Source organism: Canis lupus, chromosome 30, assembly GCF_011100685.1.
Source record: "Canis lupus familiaris isolate Mischka breed German Shepherd chromosome 30, alternate assembly UU_Cfam_GSD_1.0, whole genome shotgun sequence".
Classification (NCBI taxonomy): Eukaryota; Metazoa; Chordata; class Mammalia; order Carnivora; family Canidae; genus Canis; species Canis lupus.
The window spans coordinates 5,565,526-5,590,464 of NC_049251.1; the positions used below are offsets into that span (position 1 = coordinate 5,565,526).

A 24,939-nucleotide genomic window follows, 5' to 3' on the forward strand; every position below is an offset into this window, starting at 1 on the left:
GTCCAGATAAATCCCTGCATATCTGTGGATCTTGGTCACTCTTTATATAAAAAAATGACTAGATGATCTAGAAGACTCTCTGCTCCCCTATAATGATGTGTCCCATCTGAGTAAATGTTAAGTTGGTAGGAAAGCGTTTTGGGTAAACAACATGGAGTGTAAGCAGAAAGAATATCATTTATAAGGTGGATCTTCAGAAACCATGTTTTCCCAAAGCCAGTGTGCCTCAGTCAGAACCCAGTAACATTTTGCTATTACATAAAGGAACAAATATGCTAAATTTTCATCTAAGAAACTAGGAATATACCAAGATTATTTACGGTCATTTAGATATTTAACCAAAGCATTGTCATTTTTAATTGATTACATTTAAATAACATTTAATAAGAAATTCTGCATAGCTGCTCAGATCGCTTGCAAAGCTAAAACTATACCCAGAAAATAAAGCACAGATAAAGAGTCTGTGGTTGTTGTTGTTTTAGTACACAAAGGAACATACAGTTTCTTTTGACTACTGACAGGCCTCCCTTCTCAAGATCATAGTTCAGATACAAAGAACTTTTCCACAAGTGCTTTTTATTTGACTGTGTGATAGTAAAATACTAGCTACTGTTTACAGAGAATTTATGTGATCATTCCTGGAATATGAATTATAAGAGGGAAGTAGTAAACCAGTTATATGAGAGAAGTATTAAATTCCTCTTTGTACTTGCTAAGGGAATACCTGATTGCTGGTAACTTATTCTTCCATTCACTATACCTGAGAAATCAGGGTGTGGAAATCTAAATGGCCTCACTCCTTCCAGGGCAAAGGGATCATTGTTGCCAAAATGCAAAGCTACCTAGTCGACCTCACACCCCAGCCTCTTTTCTTCTTTTTTTTTTTAATTCTCCAGCTGTTGCCATGCATGATAAACCTCCACAGCAACTCTGTGTTTTCTTGAAAATAACAATGCTATTAGAACACAATAATTACATAAACAAATCAATATAGACAAAATGACACAGTTTTGAGTCATGTCTAGGTAGAAGAAAAATAATCTCATCCTCAAAATATACCAAACTATTTGAAGTTGGGACGAATTTTTTTTATAATTTCCTTTGAAACTCTTTTTCCTTTTATGTGAAATCCTATCTCTTTTGATGAAATTTATTAAATATCAACACATATTTACGCAGAGAGGTGAAATGTGAAACTGGTTAAATCTTCATCATGGTTAGTCCTTACATCTGTGCACATTTACATTTTTTAGATAAATATTGGTTTAAATTGTTCTAATACCATGCTCAAATTTTCCCAATTATCATTTGCTGAAAATCTGAATATATAAATTAACTACAAAATGCATCAATTTCTTTCCCACTTCTCTAATTATACAATGGTGCCTATTTAACATGCGCTGTCGACTTGATCCAAACTTTCCAGTGGATTTTTTAGATGACTCTGTCAGCTACACAACCAGGCTAGTTCAAAAAGAACAAGAAGCACTTGCATTTAAATGAAATCTATATTTGGTAATTCTTAAAACATCATTTTTCCATGGCTTTGTAGGGCATATTGCTTACTCAGATAATGTGCATGCTTTTTCTGTGAGGTACTTTTTTGAAATGCAATCTTGGGTCACTTTATGTTAAACTTACTTACTCCACGCATAGGATGAGTAATGCCAGATAAAGTACTGTCATTAAAAGCATTTTTATTAAGGGGTTTGGGAGAGAAACCCTTTAAGCAGTGTTATCAAGCTCTTTGTTGAACCAGGTGGGACATCCATATGAATAGAATCTCTTCAGACCTAGATCTCAGCCACTGCACACCTGGCCTATGTTTGGAAAAGAAAGTCTCTCTTGTTTGGCTACACGGTCGGCTACAAAGAGCCAAGACAACCTTAATTTATCCATTACGAATAGAGGCCCATATTTAAGAGTCATCAGCAATAAAGGAAAATACACTGGATCATTTCAAGTGCATGCTAATCATTTAATGTAATAAATGGAGCAACTCTAATTATCTCCCGAGGAAATGATTTCACACTAAAACAATGGGAATGAAGAGGTTACTTCAGGAGCATAATACACAGCTGAAAATTACTCATGTGAATCTGGAGATTTCTCTTGCATTTAAGAGAACTTTTCCCCCCATGTACTCCTAACTCACTGCCTCCTTAATTTTATGGGCTATAGTAAAGGGGGTTAAGGATATTTAGTAACAAGACCTGCAGTGTTCTTGTTTTATAACCCCACGCAAAGCAAAGCTCCTACCAGGCTCAAGATCAGTGTCCATCACAACTGCTTTGAAAGCTGTTCCCTAATAAGAGGGTGCCTGACTCGAACGCAGCAAAACAAATAAATTAGTCTACGGGCCACTATAACCTTCCATTCCTCTACTCCCCCAAAATGATCAATTTGCCACCTACACGAGCCACTGCAAACAGATTTCCAGTGAGATGCTTAAAGCTGTTTTTTTATGCTTCAATATATTGTGACCATTTTTTTTAAATATAAGGGTTTTTTTTTTAAGTTTTTCTGCTTAACTGTGTATTTCACTCTTTTTTAACATTACAAAATTAAGGCTAAAAATATGACAGAGGATTTGTGGAATAATAAAAGGCTTAAAGATTTGGTTGGTTTTCTTGCAAACAACGGGTTTCATCATAAGTTTTGAATGATTTGCTAAATTCCATATTTCTGTTGCCTTCTTGTTCTGTTTCTTTTGATGAGACACACAAAATGAGCACTATCCTTTTAGGTACTTAACATATTCACATTAAATATATTAAGTACAGTGGGTCGGCATACGACCCCCTTAATACTAGGTAACAGAATGATTTTGACTTCTTTTAAAGCCTTCCCTTAAGTAGACACAAATCTAAAAAACCACAACAACAAAAGTAGATAATATGGGCTTGATTTTTGAATAATCTTTCCCCCAGTTCCACACTGCCTTGCTATGGGGAATCAAAAGCACATTAGAGGAATTTTCCTCTTCAGGAATAACAAAGATTAGGAAGCTGTATCTGTTTAAGTTCTGCATCTAACCTAAGACATTCTAAGTACATATTTATCATTGTGAATTTAGTAAGTGTAAATAAATTCACAACTCTGTTTCTGTTTTGGGCATATTCAAAGATATGTTGAATAAAGAATCAAACTGTTGTTAGATTAGAACTGGTAAACAAATTAGAGAATGTAAAATATCTACACAAAGTAGAAAACAACCATGCAAGACTGATTAATTCTCTAATCAGTGTGAAAAGCGCCAAGTGGAAATCCTAATTTTGAGGGAGCAGATTTGCATTTATTTAAAACTGACATCTATATTTCATAAAAGGGAATGGTTTGGCTTGCTTTTTGCCTTGGGATCACTGTTCTCTGTGTACATGAAAACAACTGATATCAGGTATGAAGTTAATTGGAATCAACTGCGCCCATTTTTACAGGCACACACCGGAATGTGTACCACTCAGGCTCGGCTTACCATAATATTCTCTACGGAATAGTTGACCACAGGATTCTCATTCACAAACAGCCAGGTTAAACAGTTAAATGCTAGCAAATCCTGCATAGCCCTGTGGGAAATTTCACTTTAATCCCGAACTTATAAGAGGACAATCAAAGCCCAAAGCCTGGTAACAAATCTGATCCTCTGTTGCAATCTGCGTCCTCATGGGAAGGAGAGAGGTGCTCTCCGTACAAGCCAGAGATGGATAAATACCTAAATGATGAGATAGATGGGGAATGCAGAAGAGGCGTCTGGCCTCAGCCATTCGCTTCCAATTCCATATTACACTGTGAGAGGCAATTCTTGTGCAGCTCAGGAGCAGCCAGTCCTGATTACTAGAAGTTGAAGTGTGGCTTAAGGAATGATTAATGACAGTGTCGGGAGAAAAACAAAGCACAATGAGAGTTATCTCTAATCCACCTGCTTGCAGATGCTATAGTAAGGGAATGAAAATGGCCCTGGTGAGCCCCGATGATAAAAAAAAATCAAACTAGAAAGGTGCAAAGCTGTAGATATGTATTAATCTGATATATAAAAACTAGGTCTTAGCTTGAATAAAGCATTAGGCATGAGTGGAACCCCATAGGTGATAGATACTGGGCCATAGTGGACTTCACATTGTCTGTATTTTTTAAATCAAACAGAACTGTTCCCTTCAGTATTGCCTTTGACATTAATAGGTTGGTATTTGAAAAGTCACAGTTCACTAGATGAGCAGGCTTGTGAGTGCAAGCTCATTAAACAAACCCCCTTTTCTTGTTGTTCTTAAAAGATATGGTGACACCATACCACCACCTTGTGGCTTTGCTGTGCATGTACATGTCAACCTAGAGAGCGGTCTAAAATTCAATCACATTTTCAAAACATATAAATCCAGATGGAATGTAATTATAAGATCGATGGTGTATTTTATAAGCAAGCGCATTTATGAGCTGTTTGCACCTAAGACAACACATTGCCAATAATATCACTGAAGTTTCATAATGTATTTTTGAATGCAATATGAGGTCTCAGCCTGGTCATTCCAATTACATCTGTTCTAATTTCAGGCCACCAGTGCAATGAAGACCAGAAGTCATCAAATATCCATCCATCTGAATAGAACAAACAAAAAGGCTTTTACCCACCTGTTCCCCTCCAGTAGTCACAGATTTCCAAAATTTAACATAGCTAAGCCACAGCACTTTGAGCTTTTCATAATTTTTCTGTGTGGAAAAGATTATGGAAAAGTGAATGTATTACATACTTTCTTCTAAAATGAAGGCTGTCTTGCTCATGCCCCCAAATATGTACCAAGAGAACTCTAAGGACCTTTACAAACTGAATTTTCATGTTCAGACATTTTGTTGATTCACCATGCATTAGCCTTCTGATATGAACTTAATTCCATGGATGCTATAGCATTCAGTAATTCCATTTGGGCCCCAGTCACTCCTGTTAGAAGATAATGATGGATGATTCCCTCACCAGCATGACCTCTGGAGACCAACTGATTCCCGGGTTTGGGAAAGCCAGTTCTGCCTTTGTCCAACATGCTAAATGCCTATTGCATTCTCTCTCCTTTAATCTAACTAGCAACAAGTTAAATGTTAATTCATATTTCATGCAAGTTTTTTAATATTGAAAGTCTAATGAAGATTTAGTGTTCCGTTTTTTAACAAGGCTGACATTACTGTTGAAAGAAAGCAAATACATTATTTTAATTAATATCAATTCATAAGTGCTCCTGATTTATATATTAAACAAAGAGAGAAAGTGTCTTGTCATACACTACAATTGATTCTGTATTCACCCATCATTTACCCAGAGCCCATTTCCCCCCTTCTTCCATGGGAAATGCATGATGGAAGCTGCCATGTAGAATTGTGTGTCTCTCACGCACAGTTAATGCTGTGCTGTGATCACCTCACCCCTTATTTCCTTATGACGAGCTTCAAGTCAGCTCTAGCCAACTGTGCTTGCCTCCACCTGACATCTTTTACTATCAAATAACCAGCCTCTATTGTTTTAAGCTTAATGCCTTTGTGTATGGCATAGCCTTCAATAGTCACAGAGAGCCTGACAATATGTGTGTTCTAAAGGCATAATGTTAGGCCAAAGGAGGTAATTAATAATAGCAGCTTAATGCAGCTGGGAACAAGAATTGCCTTACAAACCAAAACATCTTCAGCCATTTAGCTAAGTACAGACTTAGCAAGATGACAAGGACCTGAACAGAGAAACAAATGCCTTGCCTTTTCTGTTATGACACTGTAGACAGCAAAATTCTAGAATTTTGGAAGATGCTCTGAGCCCATCTGACCAACATTAAATTGATTATTAGATATTAAGTGAGTTCTGTGGGATTTTCTCCTTCCCTTCACTTCTCTCGGTTTCAGCAAACTGTCTCTTCTGAAGTCAAAACTGTGTTTCCTCCTGTGAAATCTCTACCCCAAAGTCGGCAATGCTCTCATCCTCCCACCTTACCTCTCCTCAATCCCATCTCTACACATACCCTGTCAATTACTTATGTCACTTTCCACTCTCTCTCCCAGAGAAAGAGAGACTCTAGGGCATTTTATATTCTGTGCTTTGAATAAAAACAAATATTTTTCTCTGAGATATCCTGCTATATCCCTGCCCCAGAAGGACCCCAAAGATAAAGGCAGAGCCCAGAAGATATCCTGTGGGTGGGCTGCTAGGAGGGGGAGGAGCCCCAGTACTTATGTAGAAATGTTTTTAAGACAAACAGAGGATTTCATTTCTTCGTAATTGTTGGGCTGTGGTACAAGCCAGTAATTATTTTGTCCCCTTGTACCACAAAAAAGAAAGAAAAGTCTACCCTTAATGCTTCATTTGTGAATCACTGAGACCAGTAATGCTGGCTGCTGCTTCCAGGAAGAAAATATTCCAAAAGCCCCAAGTCAGGTATTAATTCTACCCCATTTTTAAGAGAAAAATAAATCATTTGCCAAGAGCAAGACAATTGGGACCATGAGAGAGGACCTGACCCGAAATACCAGTCAAATTCCTCTCCAGTCAAACCCAGCCCCTTGGTTCAATCAATTTAAATCTAAAGGTATGTTTGTCTTTCAGGACTATACTGAGGCCCCAACCCCGGCTGTGGACAGGGCTTCCTCCCCCCAACTTCCTGAGAGGTAGAAATGGCTTGAGTGTTCTATGCACACTTTTATTGCTCTGCTGGGTCAGCTTGGACTTGGAAAGAAGCTTCAGAAATCAACGTGTGAGGAAAAGCTCCACCCCAATAGGAATGCAAGTTACATTTATGCTCTATAAAATCAGGCGTCTTCCAATTTATTTACCCGGGCATGATTATTTATCTGGCATTATATTGCAGCAGTAACCCAGGGAGTTGCTTTGTAGTTACTCTGTTACCACTCTTGTTTTGCAGTAACTCTGTAAATAACTTGTGTCACTATTCTATGTCCCATTTCCAGATGGAAGATAAGACGTTATTTCTGCTTCAGTGCAAAATCTTAACAGCTGATGTAAGGAGGTGTTCAGATTCCTATCTAAATTACATGCCAGACATTCTGCATTAGCATTGTTAGGCGGGTTATTTATCTACAACCTGAATATATTTTCCAGGATATCAAATGATGACTTATAAACGATCTCCTATGATATGATATGCAAGCCTAGAGCAATATAAGGAAAAATTTTAAACCACCTCTACTCAAGATCTTAGCCTAGAAAAACGGATGCAACATTATTCTATTTACCTTAATTAGCACAAATCCTAGCCATATTTGTTTATAACACTGTGTTAGTGACTACATGAAACAGTTATGAAGCTGTCTACAAGGCCACTGGGTATGTAAGGAAAACTACACAGTCATTACTACCCAGTAGAGGGCAAACACATTGTATTTTATTGCTAATTTGGACCAAATCCCTGTAATTTGGTGTTTAAAGATTGTGCATGGGTTACGAGCATAAAGTTGCTGAATAAATGTACCATGGTATGCTTTTAGCATCTGTGGATGTTTTAATTGAATAATTGTCTCCTTTCTGGATAGCTTAATGAAATGCATTGTGTATTTGGGAATTCACACAAAGGTATACTATTTGGAAAGGAAATCACAAAAGAATTTGCTTGTGCTGTCTAGAACTCCCATACATGGCTAGAATCTGGAGGGGGGTGGAATATTAAAACCAAAAAACTATATTCAGCTGGACAAACATTTTTTTCCCATATGATCTGCAGTCTCCCTTTGTTAGGGAGGAAGCTTTTCACCCCACCCTGACGTTTTCTTTCTTCCTAAGTAGAAGGTAGTTTGGGCCAGTGTGTTGTGTTATTCCATTAGTTTATGTTTTAAGACTAAGAAGAGATATTTCTGTGTTATAAATTATTTATAAACACAAGAACAAAGGCAGGCTGTCAGAGCTGCTGCTACTTTGAGAAAATAAAAAGGAAATGATGAATTTATGGAGAATCCAATTTGATAAAGAGGGAGGAGATGCAACTGCTAATTATTAACATCCATCTGCAGAAAGAGACCTGAGAGTAGAGAATTAGATGGATACATTTACATCTGTCTGTCACCAAAAGAAATCTTACTAATGGTATTCCACACTGTCACCAAACTCTCCTCATCCAGCTTAGAGAGCCTCAGAGACATGTGAAGATATTTTAATCAATGGCATAGCACGGAAGAGATGCAAAGAACTTCAAAAATGGCCATTCAAAACAACTTCACTTCCTTCTGCACTACTTCCCCGCTCAAAAACATAAAATAATAAAAGCACTATATGGCCTTTATCTTTGTACCTAGTTGATATGGGGGAGAGCAAGTTTTAGAAACTTTTCTATTTCAGTAGCGACAAGCCACACCCCCAGTGATATCAAGCACAGTGTGGAGGCAGAAGCACAATGAAGAATGTCCAGCAAAAAAAAAAAAAAAAAGTTTATGATGTGAGAAAGAATATATATATATATATATATATATATATATATATATATATATATATATATAATTTCCCCAGCGCTAAGCCTACCTCTTGTCTTCTGGACATTGCTTTTATCAGCAGGAGGGAACTGAAAATGGGATGCTTTTGAAAATTCACAATCCTGAGCTGCTGCCTTCCTTTCTTGAAAGGAGCAGAGGGGAAGGATAAATATATTAAGAATTTGTCAGAGAAAAAGAAATGTTCTGTGCCTGTGTTCAGCTTGCTGATGAGGAGGAGAAACCAGCCCTTCTTTCTCGAACATTAACTTAAGTCTACAGACCCTTGAAGGAGTCACAATTTCAACTTTACCCTTGTCATCTTATTTTCAGTAGCAAAGTCATCTATACTTGGGAGATTTCAAATCACCTTTGAAAAATTTAGGGCACTATTTTTATCTGTCACCCTTCTACACACAAGCCTTGGGCTGGTTCCCATATCTGCTATTCATAGATTTGGCCGTTTTCAGTCTAGATTTTTGATGTGTTGTCCATCATGTGATTTTTCCCAGTTGGTCTGAATTAGCCAGACAGGGTATGGGAAGAGGTTTTTTTCCCAATTCTCTTATTTTGTTACATATTTTTAAAACAGGCAGGAGGAAAGGGTGGTGTGGCTCTTTTCAAAATTTTGGAGATGCTGCTTTATTTATAGTTTTTGCACCATGGGCCTTCTGTAAAGTAAGACTTTCTGACAAGATCACACAGCTATTATATGCCAAACCAGATTTGTTTTTTCTTTAAACATTATTGTGTTTTTTATTGAAATTTTCTCAGTTAATAAAGCTGCTTTACAAATTTTTATGAACTTATTTAGAGAATTTGGAAACAAGAATTTAAGAAAATGGGGATGGCTTTCCATTTCTAAGATTTCTGTGAATGTTGCACTTAGTACTGAGTGGTGGAAATTATGACTGCCCCCACAGAAAGCAAGATTAATATCAGGGGCAAAGACACCAAAAAAAGCTGACCGCAACTTCTGTTCTTTCTGCATGGACAGTACTCAAAAATGTCACAGGTGGAGAGACTGATATATATTTTATAAATATTCACAAAGTTGATTTTAATCAAATTTTCAAACATTGTAAAATCATCTATAAAAGAGAGATGATTCAAAAGTATTTTTCCTTTGTGTTCAGTTATCATTAAAGTCACTGGTTTTTACCAGGGAAGTTAAATGCTAGAAATAAGCTTCCAAATCTCTATGGAGTTCCATACAATGGGAAGCTGGCCATGAATTTAATGGGGTCACATGTGGTAAATTGGAATAGATGGGCCTGTTTTTAATAGCAAGTTTGTTAGAAAGGTACAGAGAGGTCAGCCAATAAATCAATCTAAAGTAAACTTTTGAGAACTGTTCATTTCTCTCCCCCCCCCCCACAAATACTTTTCATTTGTTATCTGGAATGTGTATGAGGATGTACAGAAATTCCAGAAGAAGCTTTTCCAACATGGTTTACCAGATGTCAGAGTTAAACCAGGGAGCTTAGGAGCTTAGGGACCAGAGGCTCAGAAAATACTGTGGAGTGGAGGGGCCTGTGTGAGGACATAGAGAAGTGGCTCAACATGGGAGACCTGTTAGTGTCTGGAATATGACCCCCTGCCTTCCAAAGGAACATGGTCCCTGTTCTCCAAACCTGTGACCTTGGACAAAGGAGGAGAAAATAACTGAGATATGATATGGGGGAGCTGGGCCAGAAATAAAAGGAACAAAAGTAGATGAACAGAGAACAGTAAGGAGGGAGGAAACATTGCTTTGTGGAGTCAGCCAAGAAACATGAAAATTGAGTACAGTATCCCTTTTCTAGAAAGCAAATGTCCAGACACATCTCTCCGGGGCTTATTTTCACTTACGTGTGAAATGCACATACTGAAGTTCTGATCAAACTGGGAGATAAACAAGAGAACCTACTGGAAAAGAAGGGGTATTGACCTAAGAAGCAGAAAACCGGCCTCTACCACTAAGTAGCTAGTGACTTGAGCAAACCACTTCACGTTTCTGGGCCTCTATTTCTTCAGCATTTGTGCAAAGAATTTGAATAACAGGCTTCTCACAAGAAATCTTATTACTAGAGGCTGTATTCAGTGATGAAGGAGGAAGACAGAGAAAAATCAGTTGTGTTAGTTCTTAATATATGTTCTTAAGATTTACACTAAGAATAATCTTATTCTATCTGACATATGCATACATACAAACACTTGAAAAATAACCTATACAGATTTCTTTTTGGCCTGAATTATACCATATGTTACTATATACATTCTGTAGAAAGGTGAATTTTTCCATTTTTTCCATTTTCTCCTAATAAACGATTCTAAATTTTACAAAATAAAATCACAAAGATTGACAATAAGCAAATTCTCTACCAAATTATCTTCCTTCCTCTAATTTTGAGAGACCAAATCACTTTTTTTGGCAACTCAACTGTAGGTCTTCAAAAGGCACTGAATTCTTAGGATAGTAGAGAGTGTAACAAATGCCTTTCAAGCTACTGCTAGTCATGAAGATGGGAATGGTAGAAAGGGAAATGCACATCCTGGCGAAAACTACCTTCATATTTAGGGGCCTCAGTATTAGGATAGTGAGTTTGTTAAGCCTTTTATTAAAAAAAACATTATTCAAGGATTACCGTTATTTCGTCTTTGTATTTGCTTCTCTCTTATGCCACATATTTAGCTTAGCTACTCCAATGTCCCCAGGACCCATTTCTTTGGTCACACTGATTCCTGCATCCACAGTATTCTTCAGCGACACTACTCTTCCCTATCCAGATTCTATTCACCCCTCAGGCTTAGTAAACATATTTCTAGTTTTTTCTATCACAGCACTAGTTTCTACCTATTGCCTCACAGTAAATATTAATTGCTCTCTCTTTGCTTTCTAGTTTAAACAATAAATTCTACAGTCATTGTGACAGTTATCAACATATTGCCTCTCAGCCTGAACTACATCCTTCTTTGCTTTGTGATATTACAGCTGGACCCTATAAACATTCTCTTTTGCCAGATGTCACAATGGTAAGTCTTGTCAGTAAAGGGCACTGGAGGGACAAGACCAAATGACCTCTCTTACCGATTCTGTTTTTTTCTTCTTTCTCCTTACATAGTGTGGCCAATAAGTGTGGCTTTCTGGTCAATACTGTACAGAGACCCAGAAGTAGATATTCTCCAGCAAATTCCATCTATACTTAAGCAAATAACTTCTCTGAACTTCACTGGCACCCAACACACTGTTTCTTGGTCATCGCCACCTCAGCAAACTTCTCTTCAATTCAGAGGGCAAAAGCAGAGTTCACAAACTCAATTTATGCCTCTTCCAAAAAAAGTATAAGAGTAATGCAGTGGGCAAACACCTAATTTCTTCCACTCTGGAACAATTTATACTAGAGGTGGCAAAAGTAAAAACAAAATTTAATACTAGATACTGTAATAAGACAATGTTAATAGCACCCCTTGGATTCAGGAAATATAATGTGACTTTTAGAAATAACTATTTTTTTAATTAATAAAACAAAAACCTAGAATTCAAAACCCCAAACTATCTGATGATCTAAAGGAGATAAAGCTTCCTTGAGTCTGGAATTACAAAGACATATGCTTTTATAGCTAATTGTACATGTTTTTAAACCACTATTTTATAATTTCCCTTAAGACAAGGCTGGTACTCTAGCTTGATGATTTGCAATTATTATTTGATAAGAAATATTGATTAGAGAATAGACAAGCCCAATAGCACAGAAATTTAGCAAGATTAGAACCTCCCAATTTTTAATCTCTGATTTTGTAAAGTCAAATTTATTGATAAAAGGATAAGAAGTTAAGAATCCTAATGGTTCTCTGAAGCAAGATGTGATTCCAACAAAGTATCTCAGCTAAGACTAAAGGAGACCATGGTAGATTGCATTACTCATCTGTCAAATACTAGAGTATTTGTGGTCTTTCTTGTGGTCTACCCCCCACCCTCATTCTTCACCTGATTGACATTATACTTGGCCATGGGATTTGCTTGGGACATATACAGGTAAGCAAAAGAAACATATATCACTTCCAAGACAAGCCTTTTGGAGCCATAGTGTGATTGGCCAGGTCTTCTTTCCCTTTCCATGAAACTGGTCATGTATCCATAATGGCTGTACCTTCATCCTGGGTCCCAAACTGATGACAACACAGAGCAGTCAACTCAGATGGATTTATAAAAACCAAATCTTTGTGGTTATAAGCTATGGAAAATTCCAGGTTGTTATTGTAACATAACCCAATTCACTCTAATTTCAGACAGCAATGGATAATTGTAATTAAGGTAAAAAGGACTCAAAGAAATAAAGCCTGGGACACCTGGGTGGCTCAGCGGTTGAGCATCTGCCTTCAGCTCAGGGCATGATCCCATGGTCCCCGGATCGAGTCCCACATCAGGCTCCCTGCATGGAACCTGCTTCTCCCTCTGCCTATGTCTCTGCCTGCCTCTCTCTCTCTCTCTGTCTTTCATGAATAAATAAATAAAATCTTAAAAAAAAAAGAAATAAAGAAATAAAGCCTGAATGATAGAAAGAATAGTGGGGCCCATGGAGATCACAGTACTTTGTTAAGAACATCTTCACAAAACACAAGTCCAGGTACCCTGTGCTTAATGATTTTTATCCTCTAAGTTGCTATTTTTATTATATCCTTGAGAACTCTCTTGATCTTCTTCACTCTAATTAAAGCACAAAATATTTTAGATTCTTTATGTAAACCAACTGTGTGAGGCATAGATATGCACAAACAAGAGAACTGGGACTGTCAAGTACAAAATACAATAGAAAATGTGAAAATGTGACAGTATGTTCATATCCACAGATACCTATCCATGAAGGCAGAGTAGGTACATTTTACATTTTTGCATGAAATAAGTTGTGTGTTAATAGGAGTTTATAAATGAGACTAATCATAATGGCAGGTTGATTATATTGCACAAATCACAGATATATCTCCTTCATCTATAAAGTGACTATTAAATTCCTTGGTATATGTAAAATATTATTGCAAACATACACAGAACCCTCTATTATTTGGTGCAATAAGGATACTGAGTGTTTAAACTACCCAAATATTTCAGTCTTCCATAGTTTGCCAATTTCTAAAGAATCATAAAACAAAACAAAACAAAAAAAATGGAAAAAATACACATAACACCAAAACCATGTTGAATACAGTTCAATTCTGTAAATATTCACATGCTTCATGATCACTGTTTATTATGACTCTGCTGATAATGGGAAGATGCAGAAATTACACTTCTGAGAGCACAGTGTACTAAGCAGAGTCAGAAGACCTAGATACATGTCCTCACTTCGTGCTCCCACAACAATCCAGTTTACATTGTTGAAGTGACATACTAATTAATCCTTAATTAATTCCATCTCAAAACTATCTTCATGGTCATCCTACGTATATCTGCTACTTACAATTTCCGAACTCTGGTTTCTTCAATTACAGAACTGAAGATCAAATTGAAATAACATACACAAATGGTATTTGTAAAATCTTAAGCAATATACACATATAAGGTTTCAGCACTATTATTGGAGTATCAGATAATAAAGTGTGCTGTCTTAAGAAAACATCATATCGTTTTTATTTCCTTCCTTCAGTCATTCAACAAATAGTCATTATTCGTTACTACTATAAGTCAGAGACTGTGCTGGTCACTGAGGGTAGAGATAAAAAAGAAACAAATAATCCTTACATTCCTGTAGATTTTATGCTAGTGCCACTAGTGAAAATTAATCCTCCTGGAAAAGTCCAAATGAATGAGGGCAAGTCTATTTTGTTCCCATTTAATTGGGAAGACAACTAAAAATGCAAAATGGTGGGGCTTTCAGATCTCTCTGCAACTCAATCTACTTTGGATGGAGGCTAAAACTCAAGAATCCCAGTTTACATTCATGCTCTGGCCAGTTCATTATTTTGTTTTTAAAGGATTAATGGAAATTCTTATAGCGTCCTTGATCTTACCTCAAGAGATCTCCTAGTTCATCCTGGCCTCTAGGCAGGATTGCCCTTAAAGGCAAAACAAAAATAAAACTAATCCTTGCAATTGTGAACAAAGTTGGTCAGTCATGTTTATACTGGCTCCACAAACCAATCTTCAGGATGTTAGTTCCAAGCTTAACAGCCCCATCTTCAGAACTTTATGAGCTACTCTAGTCCTATAGACCTCAAAATAGTCCAACATTTCCAGCTGAGAAACGGAGGACTTCTAAAGGAGATAAAAGGAAGGAGAGAAGTTTCCACAATCGAATGTCCAAACAAAGCACAAATGAGCAGAGTTTTGGCAACAGAACTATAAAGGTAAGTTTTCAGGGTGAAAAGAAACATTACTCTTTTGCTGCTAAATTCTGTGTCTATTAAGACAGTGGCTGGTTTTGAGACTAGCATACTACTCTATAATACAAAGGGAGTGAGACTGTGAATCACTAATATTAGGTGTACTTAAATAAATATGTGTCTTCAGTTTCAAAAGACCAAAGTCAGAGCCTACCTACCCACAAGTTCCATATCTTGTTCAGGTCCCAAAACTATATTTTAATCAGATCTATCCTATGGGAGTCAGAAAACATCCTGACAAATCTGAGCCAAATGCCTGTTCTGATCAGTTTGTAATAGCCATTCTGAGAGCTCCAATGCCCTCTTTTGGCCGGCAGAGAGAATTGCAATTCCCTTCTATTGTCAAAGAGCCCTTTGGAAAAAGAATGTGTTTACAACAAAGCCCTTTACTCATAAGCAAACCACAATAATGACTAGACAAGTGGAAGTTGCCTCTAGTAAAAGCACTTCTGCTTTCAGAGAGCCTCATTAAATGAATTTCATTATACATCCCTCTCAAGCCCAGTCGGCAAACACAGCACATTCTTAACCTCTCAGCTGAACACTAGATTTTAATAGCAATTCATCAAGGAACACATGGTTCTCTGTCATATAAGCTGTCTCTTAGGACAAGTTGTGGCCAATAGTTATCTGTCCTTTTCTCTCTCCATTTAGTATTTATTTTATTCTGTCCTATGTTGTAGTTCACTATTTACAAAATAGCTCATCAATTCCTTGAGGACATGGACTATATATTGTTCATCTCTCTACCCCTAGCACCTAGCACAGTGCCTGGCATTTGTTGGAACTCTGTAACAACTGAAAGGATGGAGGGATGTGAAATAATTCGTATGGAGAAAATCTTTAGTTACATCGTTGTTGGAATGGATTTTCTTCCTTCAAGCTATTCTGTTTTAATCCCCTGGTAAATTTTTAGGATTTCAAGAGTTTCAGCACAGCGAACATCAAAACAAAAACAAACAGAAAGGTTTTAGGTAGCATAAGCTTTTCAAGGGCAAGAGGAGAAACTCAAAAATTCTATGGCCCCCTTACTAGGTCTCTGCCTTTTAAATACCAGTAGAAAATGTAATGCAATGTTAGTTGCAACCCACAGACTTCTACCTTGGCAAAGAGCTCTACCTGGTTATACACAGGTAACAAATACAAAACCTACTAGGTCAACACCAAACTTTATAATATAGTGTCATGGGAAATACTGTCTTTGTTGAGAGATGTCCTTGAGCACTCTTAAGACATCTTCAGCAATATCCTAAATTGCTGAATATCAGGTGATCCACACAGCAACTTCACCATTCAGATTAGTGCTAAGTATGGGCGATGGGTGTTGGAGATGCTTGCTTGATAAAGTACAGCGAAATTTTTTTAATGGCAAATACCTCAGATATTATACCATGTCTTTACTGAATGTGACTTTCTGAAATTCCAAAACACAAAGTTGCCTTTATCCCATATATTGCCTAAATCACACAGCATAAAACCAGTCTATAATGGCCAATTACATGACCAAATAAGTTTTATCGGCACCTACATCAAAAGAGATTTGAAGATGTAGTCAGAACTTCTTGATCAGACAGGGCCATTTGTCATGAGATGGTATTTACTGAGCACCTGCCAGATCCAGGGCACCTCAGCATCTATATCACTGGAAAGGCTGGAAAGACAAGAGATGATGCCAAGGACCATGGAACCCAATCAAAGGGACTGAGTCCACGTAACTGACTACCTGAGTAGCTGACATTTATAGAAAGTAACTTGAAACACAAACCCAACTAGAGACACCTAATATACCTGAATAGAATAAAACCTATTACAGCAAGATAGTAATAGAGGATACACCCGAGTCTATTCAATACCTGCATAAGAAAAAATATATGAACAAATAATCAATCTTTTAAATGACTATTTGTTGGAAAGGGTATGTAGAAGGTATAAATCACCTCTGCCTTTTCCTAGTGCAAGAAAGCTTCATAAAGTAACTAAAAATAGGAACTTTGCTTTCAATCAGAAGTTGTGGCAAAGGGATCAAAAGTGTCATTGGATAAATAGATAGTGTAGTATATAAATTGAACAAATATCTTTACCAGAAATAAGTAATTTGTATGAAAGGTATATTTTAAAATAAAGATTTTACCTTTTTTATACTAATATTTGACTAAACTTCAATGTGACATAGTAATACAATCTAATTGGACAAAGTAATTAATTAGTGGAGATTTTGTAAATTTTATAAATTTTTTAAAACCCCAATAGATAAGAAGCAGAGAAATTTATACATAGAGAATATTAGTCTTTAAGGCAATGGAAAACCCCCATTTTAAGTCTTAGCTATAAAGTATATTAATAAAAATGACTCACTACACAGTAGATAAAACTTTGAAATCTATGTATGTCCATGTATGTATAATAAATATAGACCTACACATATAAATGTATTGATATATATATACATAATCACAAAGCATACTTATTTGAGGAAATATTCAAATCAGGAGAGAAACTAATAAATCTTTTTCCATAGAAACAATTTGTTAGCATTTCCCCTTCGTTAAGTACATACTCAACAAAGAAAATATGATATTAAGTATACCTATTAGCATTTCCAAGATTGCTCCAGGTTTTTAAAGTTTCTCTCTGGGTTGTATTTGATCATCATGCATAACCATTTATTTAAACAGAAGAGGAGTTTTGTGAAAAATATGCTCAATTCTTTCCTATACCTATATTATCAACATGTTAAGGGTGTCCACTGCTGTTGGGTCATCTAGTGATTCATGAAAATAGGAGAGACAAAGGAAGAAGCCTGAGCCTATGGCCTTTCTATCTGTATTGACCGACCTACCTACCTACCTACCTACCTACCTATTTATCATTCTAGATCTAATTCAAAACATTATGTACCCCAGGGTTCATAACTTTTTTTGTGCCACTGACTCCTTTGGCAGTCTGGTGACATCTGTGTATCCTTTCTGAAAATAATATTCTCAAATGTATATAATAAAACACAGAGAACAAGGAAACCAACTATATTTAAAGACATCAAAACATTTTAAAATTAAAAATTATGATGAAATAATATGATGTGCTTCTATAACTTATTAAACATTATATCTAATGATGGATTTAATAATTACCATCATTTAAAGTAGATTATGATGAGCATAAATGACATTTTGAGGGACCTGCAACAATAATGTGCCAAGAATCTATGATGTCTACTGGTGACAAATCCACAAGTATTGATAAAAGTGAATATGGTTTACTGCCTACACTGACAACTAAAAAAAATATTAAATCTCTGTGAAAAATTAGTGAAAAGTAAGATATAAGTTATTTCTCATCCATTCTCATGTACTCCCACATCTTTTTAAAAAATATATTTTATTTATTTATTCATGAGAGACACAGAGGGAAGCAGGGGGCAGAGACACAGACAGGCAGAAGGAGAAGCAGGCTCCATGCAGGGAACCCAACGTGGGACTCAATCCCAGAACTCCAGGATCATGCCCTGGGCTGAAGGCAGTGCTAAACTGCTGAGCCACCCAGGCTGCCCTATACTCCCACATCTTAAAAATCCCCTGATATAGGCTCACAGTACATACACAAAAATCATTAATGGTCCAATTTGGGTTAAAGCAATAGCAATGTATATTCCTTGTTTAGGAATAAAATGTGTATCTACATTTCCTCCTGTGGTATTGGTATAACTTACATAAATCTTTACAATGCCAAACTTACACAGCAAAAGTAGTGCTTTATCTTATACATTTTAAGATTATTAATGGAATTGTTAAGGGTAATTAGTAAATCATTTAATTGTTTCTAGACTTCATAACACAAGGAGAGAATATTAGAGAATTAAAGAAGGAACTCGTAAAAGAAAAGGTGATCAAATGTATCTGGATATTATAATAGAATAGTAAAAGCCTAAATTCACTGGATTTTAGGAAATGGCCTAGAGATTTCATATACAAAGGTATTCACTAACCATTGTAACCAAATGTCCTATGGCTACAGATCTGGAATTGAACAGCAGCGCTACAGAGCTAGATGTAGATAGGGCTTGAGAAAGCCAAGTGAAATAAATGTCATATACAATAGAAGGAATACATTGTGCAAGGAGCTTAGCTCAAGAAGAGATCACGGGGAACAAAGTAGAGTCAGATTGTGATGGTAAGGAGTGGAGTTAAGGGTGAATAGAAACAAGGTGTGAAAGCCTGAAACAATATTGAGGTTGGCCATTTCCTGGACATCAAAGCTACTCTCCTCTGGGTGGGATTTGAGACTCTAACACATACCTGACCTCCAAGCTATTCTCTAAATTGTTAGCATACTTTCCCATCAGCATACTATACCCTTCTTAAGGATCTTCTCTTCATCTCTACTTGTACAAATCTCACTCTTTCTTCAAGATAAAACTCAAATGTCAGTTTCTTGGAGTCTTTTCTAATGAACACTCTTTAGTCAGAATTAATATTTATAATCCTCTATTTTGGCCTTTTGTCACCATGCCACATGATGTCCTTCAGTGGGTTGGTTGTATAAATGACTATGATTAGGTGTTTATGGTAAAGAATGTAAGTTTCTCATATTTGATATTCTCTGCAACATTTAGTGCCATGCCTCAAATATAATAGGTACTCAGTAAGTTATTTATATAGTATCAGTGATAACACACCAATATGAACCAACTCCAAGGATTCGGTATCATTCATGGAGCCATGACTCGTAGAAATGCTGGTCAGTAAGAAAATGTAATTATCTACTTACTAGCTCCAGAAATGACCTCACCAGCCATGTACCCTTTGTTGGTTTTAATGACGACAAAATTAAGGTCCAGAAAATAGTTGCTTATTGCCCAAGATCAGAGAGCCTAAACAATAACGTGGATTTCCTAATATCTAGTCCATTAATCTTTTGGCTTCATTATATATTAAGAAGAGAAGACAACAGGAGCTCTGAATTAAAAGGCTATAATTCTCACCATCTTACATTTACCTCTTAGGGAATTTTGTGCTGTTTTTTCTCTTTAGTAAATATAAATTAAAAATAAATGGGAAAAGTAAACAAGATGGCAAAGGATATGACAGGAAGAAATGGAATGGTCCTGAGTTTGAAGGTACAAGATTTCAGTGAATGAGCTATAAAGAGCTGAAGAAGGTAGAAGAGACAATGTAGGGGTAGGAGCTGGGGAGAGATGATTGGAGAGAAGAGAGGTTGACACATGTCTCCTTAATGTTTCCCATCATGACTTTAACTCTTCCAGATCCTCAGACAGAAAGCCTCAGGGCCACCTAACTCTCCTTTTACTCACCTCCTCCTCATCTGTTAGTCCCACAGCAAATCCTGTTGGCTCTACCAGAACATACATACACCCAAAATTTGACCATTTCTCACAATCTCCACTATCACCTCTTGTCTAGATTATTGCAATACTACCTGAATGGTCTCCACTTCTGTCTTTGCAGTCTATTCCCAGTACAGCAGCCAGGGTAATCCTGTTAAACAGTGAGATCATATCACTTCTCCACTCAAAGCCCTCCAATGGTTCCCCATTGGCCCCAAGATATGAGTTGATGTCCTTGCTGTGGCCTACAAGGCCTCCGTGGCTGCCCCTCAGTCCCCATTAATTCTGACATCACCTCCCACTATCACACTCACTCACTCCATTCCAGCCACGTGGGCTGCTCTCCAGCCCCACTAATCCAGGCCCACTGCCACCCTCAGGTCTCTGAGCTTGCTCTTCCAGAACAGTCTAGAGCTTGGACGGTCCCACAAGCCAGTTCATAAGGCAGGTTCTCAGCGAGACCTTCCCTGAGACCTTCCCTGGCCACACATCTAAATTGAACTCCCCTTCCTCTAGTGGTTCATTTGCCTGCCAGTGCTTTCTTTCTTTTCCTTAGGTCATAGTACTGCATATTTTACTTACATATCTTGTTTATAGTCTGATGCCCAAATAAAAAGTTAACTCAATGAGAGATTTTTGCCTTTTTCATTATGATTTGATTACTGATATACCCCAATGCCTGGAATGCTGACTGGTAGTTAGCAGGTTCTGAATAAATATTTGTTGAATAAACTAATGATACATGATGCAAAAATCATGCACTGCTCCTAATAGGCTCTTAACATATTAAGCCTTGCACCTCCCTAAAGGAAAACTTTACCCACACTCTAATATCATTTAAAACTAAACAAATTCTCTGAAAGGTAATTAAGAATTTTTTCTTCCAGAGACAAATTAGACAATTTCCTACTGACTAAATAACTCCCTATTTGATCACTAGAATTTATTAAGCATACTAAATTGCACATAAGAGGAGATGTGTGTGTGTATGTGTGTGTGTGTGTGTGTGTATGCAAGTAAAGGGGACAAGAGTCACGTGTTTTGGAAACAGATTAATATCCTTCAGACCTAAAGAATGGTAAAAGCATGGCAGGCAGGCACCAAATTATTCAGTTACTGAGAAATCAGAATAAAGAGTTCTGCTGAAACTATAATATGAACTAAAGAAATCTTCAGAAGAACAGAAGGTATATCTAAGCTTATTCTTCTGGGCCTTTGGATCTTGGAGTATGATTTTCATTCTAAAAATCAGTTCCATGATATTTTATAATATTCACTTCAGAAATTTCAGGCTACTTATGACCTAGTGAGAATGTGTTAGTCATAGATAGTATTTGTCTCTTATCCTGGGGCAGTGCCTGGCATACAGGGGATATTTAGTAAAAGCAGTTGAATTGCTTAAAATGAGGGATCCATGGATTAGAACATGGACATTTATATACCCCATATTTTTGGTATTAAATACCCAGTATTTTTGGTATTCTGGTCATAATAACTTTCCTAGCAAGTGCCAGAGTAGCTGAGTTGATTGAACAGCTGCCTTCAACTTAGGTATGATCTCCAGGTCCTGGGATCAAGCCCCACATCATGCTCCCTGCTCAGGAGGAAGTCTGCTTCTCCCCCTGCTTGTGCTCTCTCGCTCAAATAAATAAATAAAGCCTTTTTAAAAAATAATTTTCCTAGCAATATTTGATCTATAAACAACATCCCGAAACTCACTTTAAAATCCAGATATATCAGGTTATTTCTCAATACAACCACTAAAGCCAAGTAAGGGAAGTTTCAGGAAGCCTAGAGGCTGATTCTAGTCTGGAAAGAATGTAAATGTGTGAGGCTTGCAGGAACTACTGCCTTTTATGGCCAAGGATAAGAGAGAGCTATAGGAGCAGCCTGTACTTTCAGAGCCAAATGTTTCCTTTGAGCCAGAATGGATGCCAAGGACAAGCAGGACTGGAGTTGCCATCAAAGGGCCTTGCCCAAGTGGTCATCATCCAGGTTAGGTGACTCCAACAGAAAGAACCAGGACCAGAGTCAGCCAAAGGGTTCATCTTCTTTTGGCAGGGAACAATGCTATAATATGGGTCTCTAGGGCAGCCCGGGTGGCTCAGCAGTTTAGTGCCACCTTCAGCCCAGGGCCTGATCCTGGAGACCTGGGATAGAGTCCCACATCAGGCTCCCTGCATGGAGCCTGCTTCTCCCTCTGCCTGTGTCTCTGCTTCTTTCTCTCTCTCTCTCTCTCTCTCTCTCTCTCTCATGAATAAATAAATAAAATCTTTTTTAAAAAATGGGTCTCTAAAGAACCAAAAATAATATCCCATCTGCCACTCAGACAGTTACAAAGTCATGTGACCACTATACTGATTAAGAAAGACCTTTGTTCCTCCTTTCCCTCTTCTCTCTCACCTCACCCTGACCTTGAGAAATAAGACAAGGTGGAACACAGAAGGCAAAGAGAGACTCCACACCTTCTTTCCCCACAGCTGACTTCTGAGCCTGAAGTTACAACTCTAAGCTGGGAGTTACAGGGTGAAGATGGCAGAGGATCTTTAAATTGACTGAGATTGAATGCTTGATATTCCAGATACTGGGCTTCCAGGTTGAGTACTCTTTCTGTGCATTGCACTGCTTATTCAAGGTGACCTCCTGTTTTCATATGTATCCTATATAGTATATCTGTCAAACCACATAGTGTAGAGCTGAGGAGCTCCAGCTAAGGAGGCAGACAGATGTGACCTTGGGCGAGTTACTTAATCTCTGTAAGCCTCAGTTTCCTCACATGCAGAAAAAGAATACAATGGCACTACTTGATCAGATTGTTATGAAAAATGTGGTAGTACATGTGAAACAGTAGATAATTCATGCATTTAACCAACCTTTAGTGAATATCTACTATATTCATTTCTTAGAGCTTCCATAACAAAGTACCAAAAACTGAGTGGCTTACAATGACAGAAACTTACTGTCTTACAGTTCTGGATGCCAGAAGTCTGAAATCAAGATGTCAGCAGGGCCCTGCTCCCTGTGAAGGTGCTAGAGAAGGATCCCTTCTCAAGATCCCTCTCTCCTAGCTTCTCTAAGTAATTTGGCTGGGAACAGCATAACTTCAGTCCCTGTGCGCATGTCTATGTCTAAACTTCTCTTTTTTATAAGGGCACCAAATCATACTGAATTAGGGACCTACGTCTCTCCAGTATGAGCTCATCTCAACTAATTATGTCTGCAATAATCTTATTTCTAAATAAGTTCACTTTCTGAGATACTGGGGATTAAAACTTAAACATATGAATGTTTAGGGTACATAATTAAACCTCTAGTATCTATTTTGCACCAGATACTTCTAGGCACTGGACGGCCAGCCGTGAATAGATTGTGCTTAGTGTACTTGTATTCTCATTGGGAAAGTCATACAATACATTCACAAATAAACAAGGTAATTCCAGACAGACACAGAGTTCTGAAGAAAGTAAAATAATAGATTAGAGCAGTGGTCTTCAAACATTTTTGTCTTTGGACCCCTTTCCCTGTTGCACCCCAAAAACTTTTATGTACATGGATTATATTTCTCTCAGTCTTTACTGTTTTAGAAGTTTATTTTATCCCTTGTTCCAAGTTGAAAACTTGGTGACACATGTTTAACATTTCAAATGGAAACACTAAGTTAATATTTTAAAACTAAATAAATTAATGAGCAGAAAAATGTAAAATTTTAGTGTCAATATTTGTAACTCAAAAACATGCTTTTAACATTATCATGGAATCTTGGCTCAAGTGATCACTCAAAAATCATGCCTAGCTGAACCTAACCTAGCTAAATACCAAAGTAGTGTGTACATACCTACTGGTACATAATTTATTGCCACTTACTTCTAAATGCGTGGTTCTCAGCCTAACTGTACCTTAAGATTCTCCTGGAGAGCTTAAAAGTTTTTGATAATGAAAAGTCACACAGAACCATTTAAGTCAAAATGTTTGGACATGGGTTCTGCTGGCTATCAGTGTTAATTTCCTTGCTTCATCATAGATAATTAAGTAAGCCACAGTAGCCATAAAGAATTAAAACCAAACAGCAACAAATGTTATACAGGTGATTTTAAGCCAGGATTGAGAACTCCTGCTGTATTCTGGATGAACATGAATTCCAACAGGCATCAATTAGTAAAATCAACCTCTCTCTCAATATTGAGAGTTCTCAATCTGACCTTGCTCTGTTCCTTGGAATCATTTTGATCCAACATGAATATGAACTAGAATATGGACATTATATTAATTCTACCTGTATATATATGGTCAAGTGGAAGAAAAAGTTCAAGTTCAGCTCTTGCTGTCTTGGAAAATGCCCAACAATTTGTCCTGCAAAAAGGTTGAAATGTCAAATGACATTGTTTCCTACAAAACCGAATTAGAGCATGGCCTCAAAAGTTAATATATTCAGATCTTTCCTCCACCCTTAGAAGGTCAAATATTCACAACCATCATAAAATCTACACTGCACTATCCTCCAGGATTTCTGAAGCTGCAAGAACAAATTATAAAACTAAAGAAAAATAAACCTTTTATTGAAGGAAAGTTATTGTCTAAGAAGAGGGAAAACTTTATGAGGATACAGCTAAACAGAGAAACATGTCATTGAAACCACCTAATAGCTGCACTATGCTTTACAACTTATAAAATTCTTGCATCTGTAAATTGATCTGACCCTCGCAACATTTGTAGTTGGCAACTATTACTCATATTTTCATTTTCTATAAAAGGAAATGGAGATTATAAGAGGTTAAGTGACTCAGCTA

The 24,939-nt window shown here is 37.1% G+C and overlaps 1 protein-coding gene across 1 annotated transcript in view; it reads right to left on the reverse strand.

Annotated features, from left to right (window-relative positions):
* The window catches only part of LOC111093264 (translation initiation factor IF-2-like), a 185,743-nt gene that overhangs the window by 56,886 nt on the left and 103,918 nt on the right, over positions 1-24,939 (reverse strand). Inside the window, exon 5 of the mRNA XM_038581101.1 lies at positions 4,627-4,704. Coding sequence (XP_038437029.1) covers positions 4,627-4,704 — 78 coding nt within the window. The remainder of the gene's footprint in view (positions 1-4,626; positions 4,705-24,939) is intronic.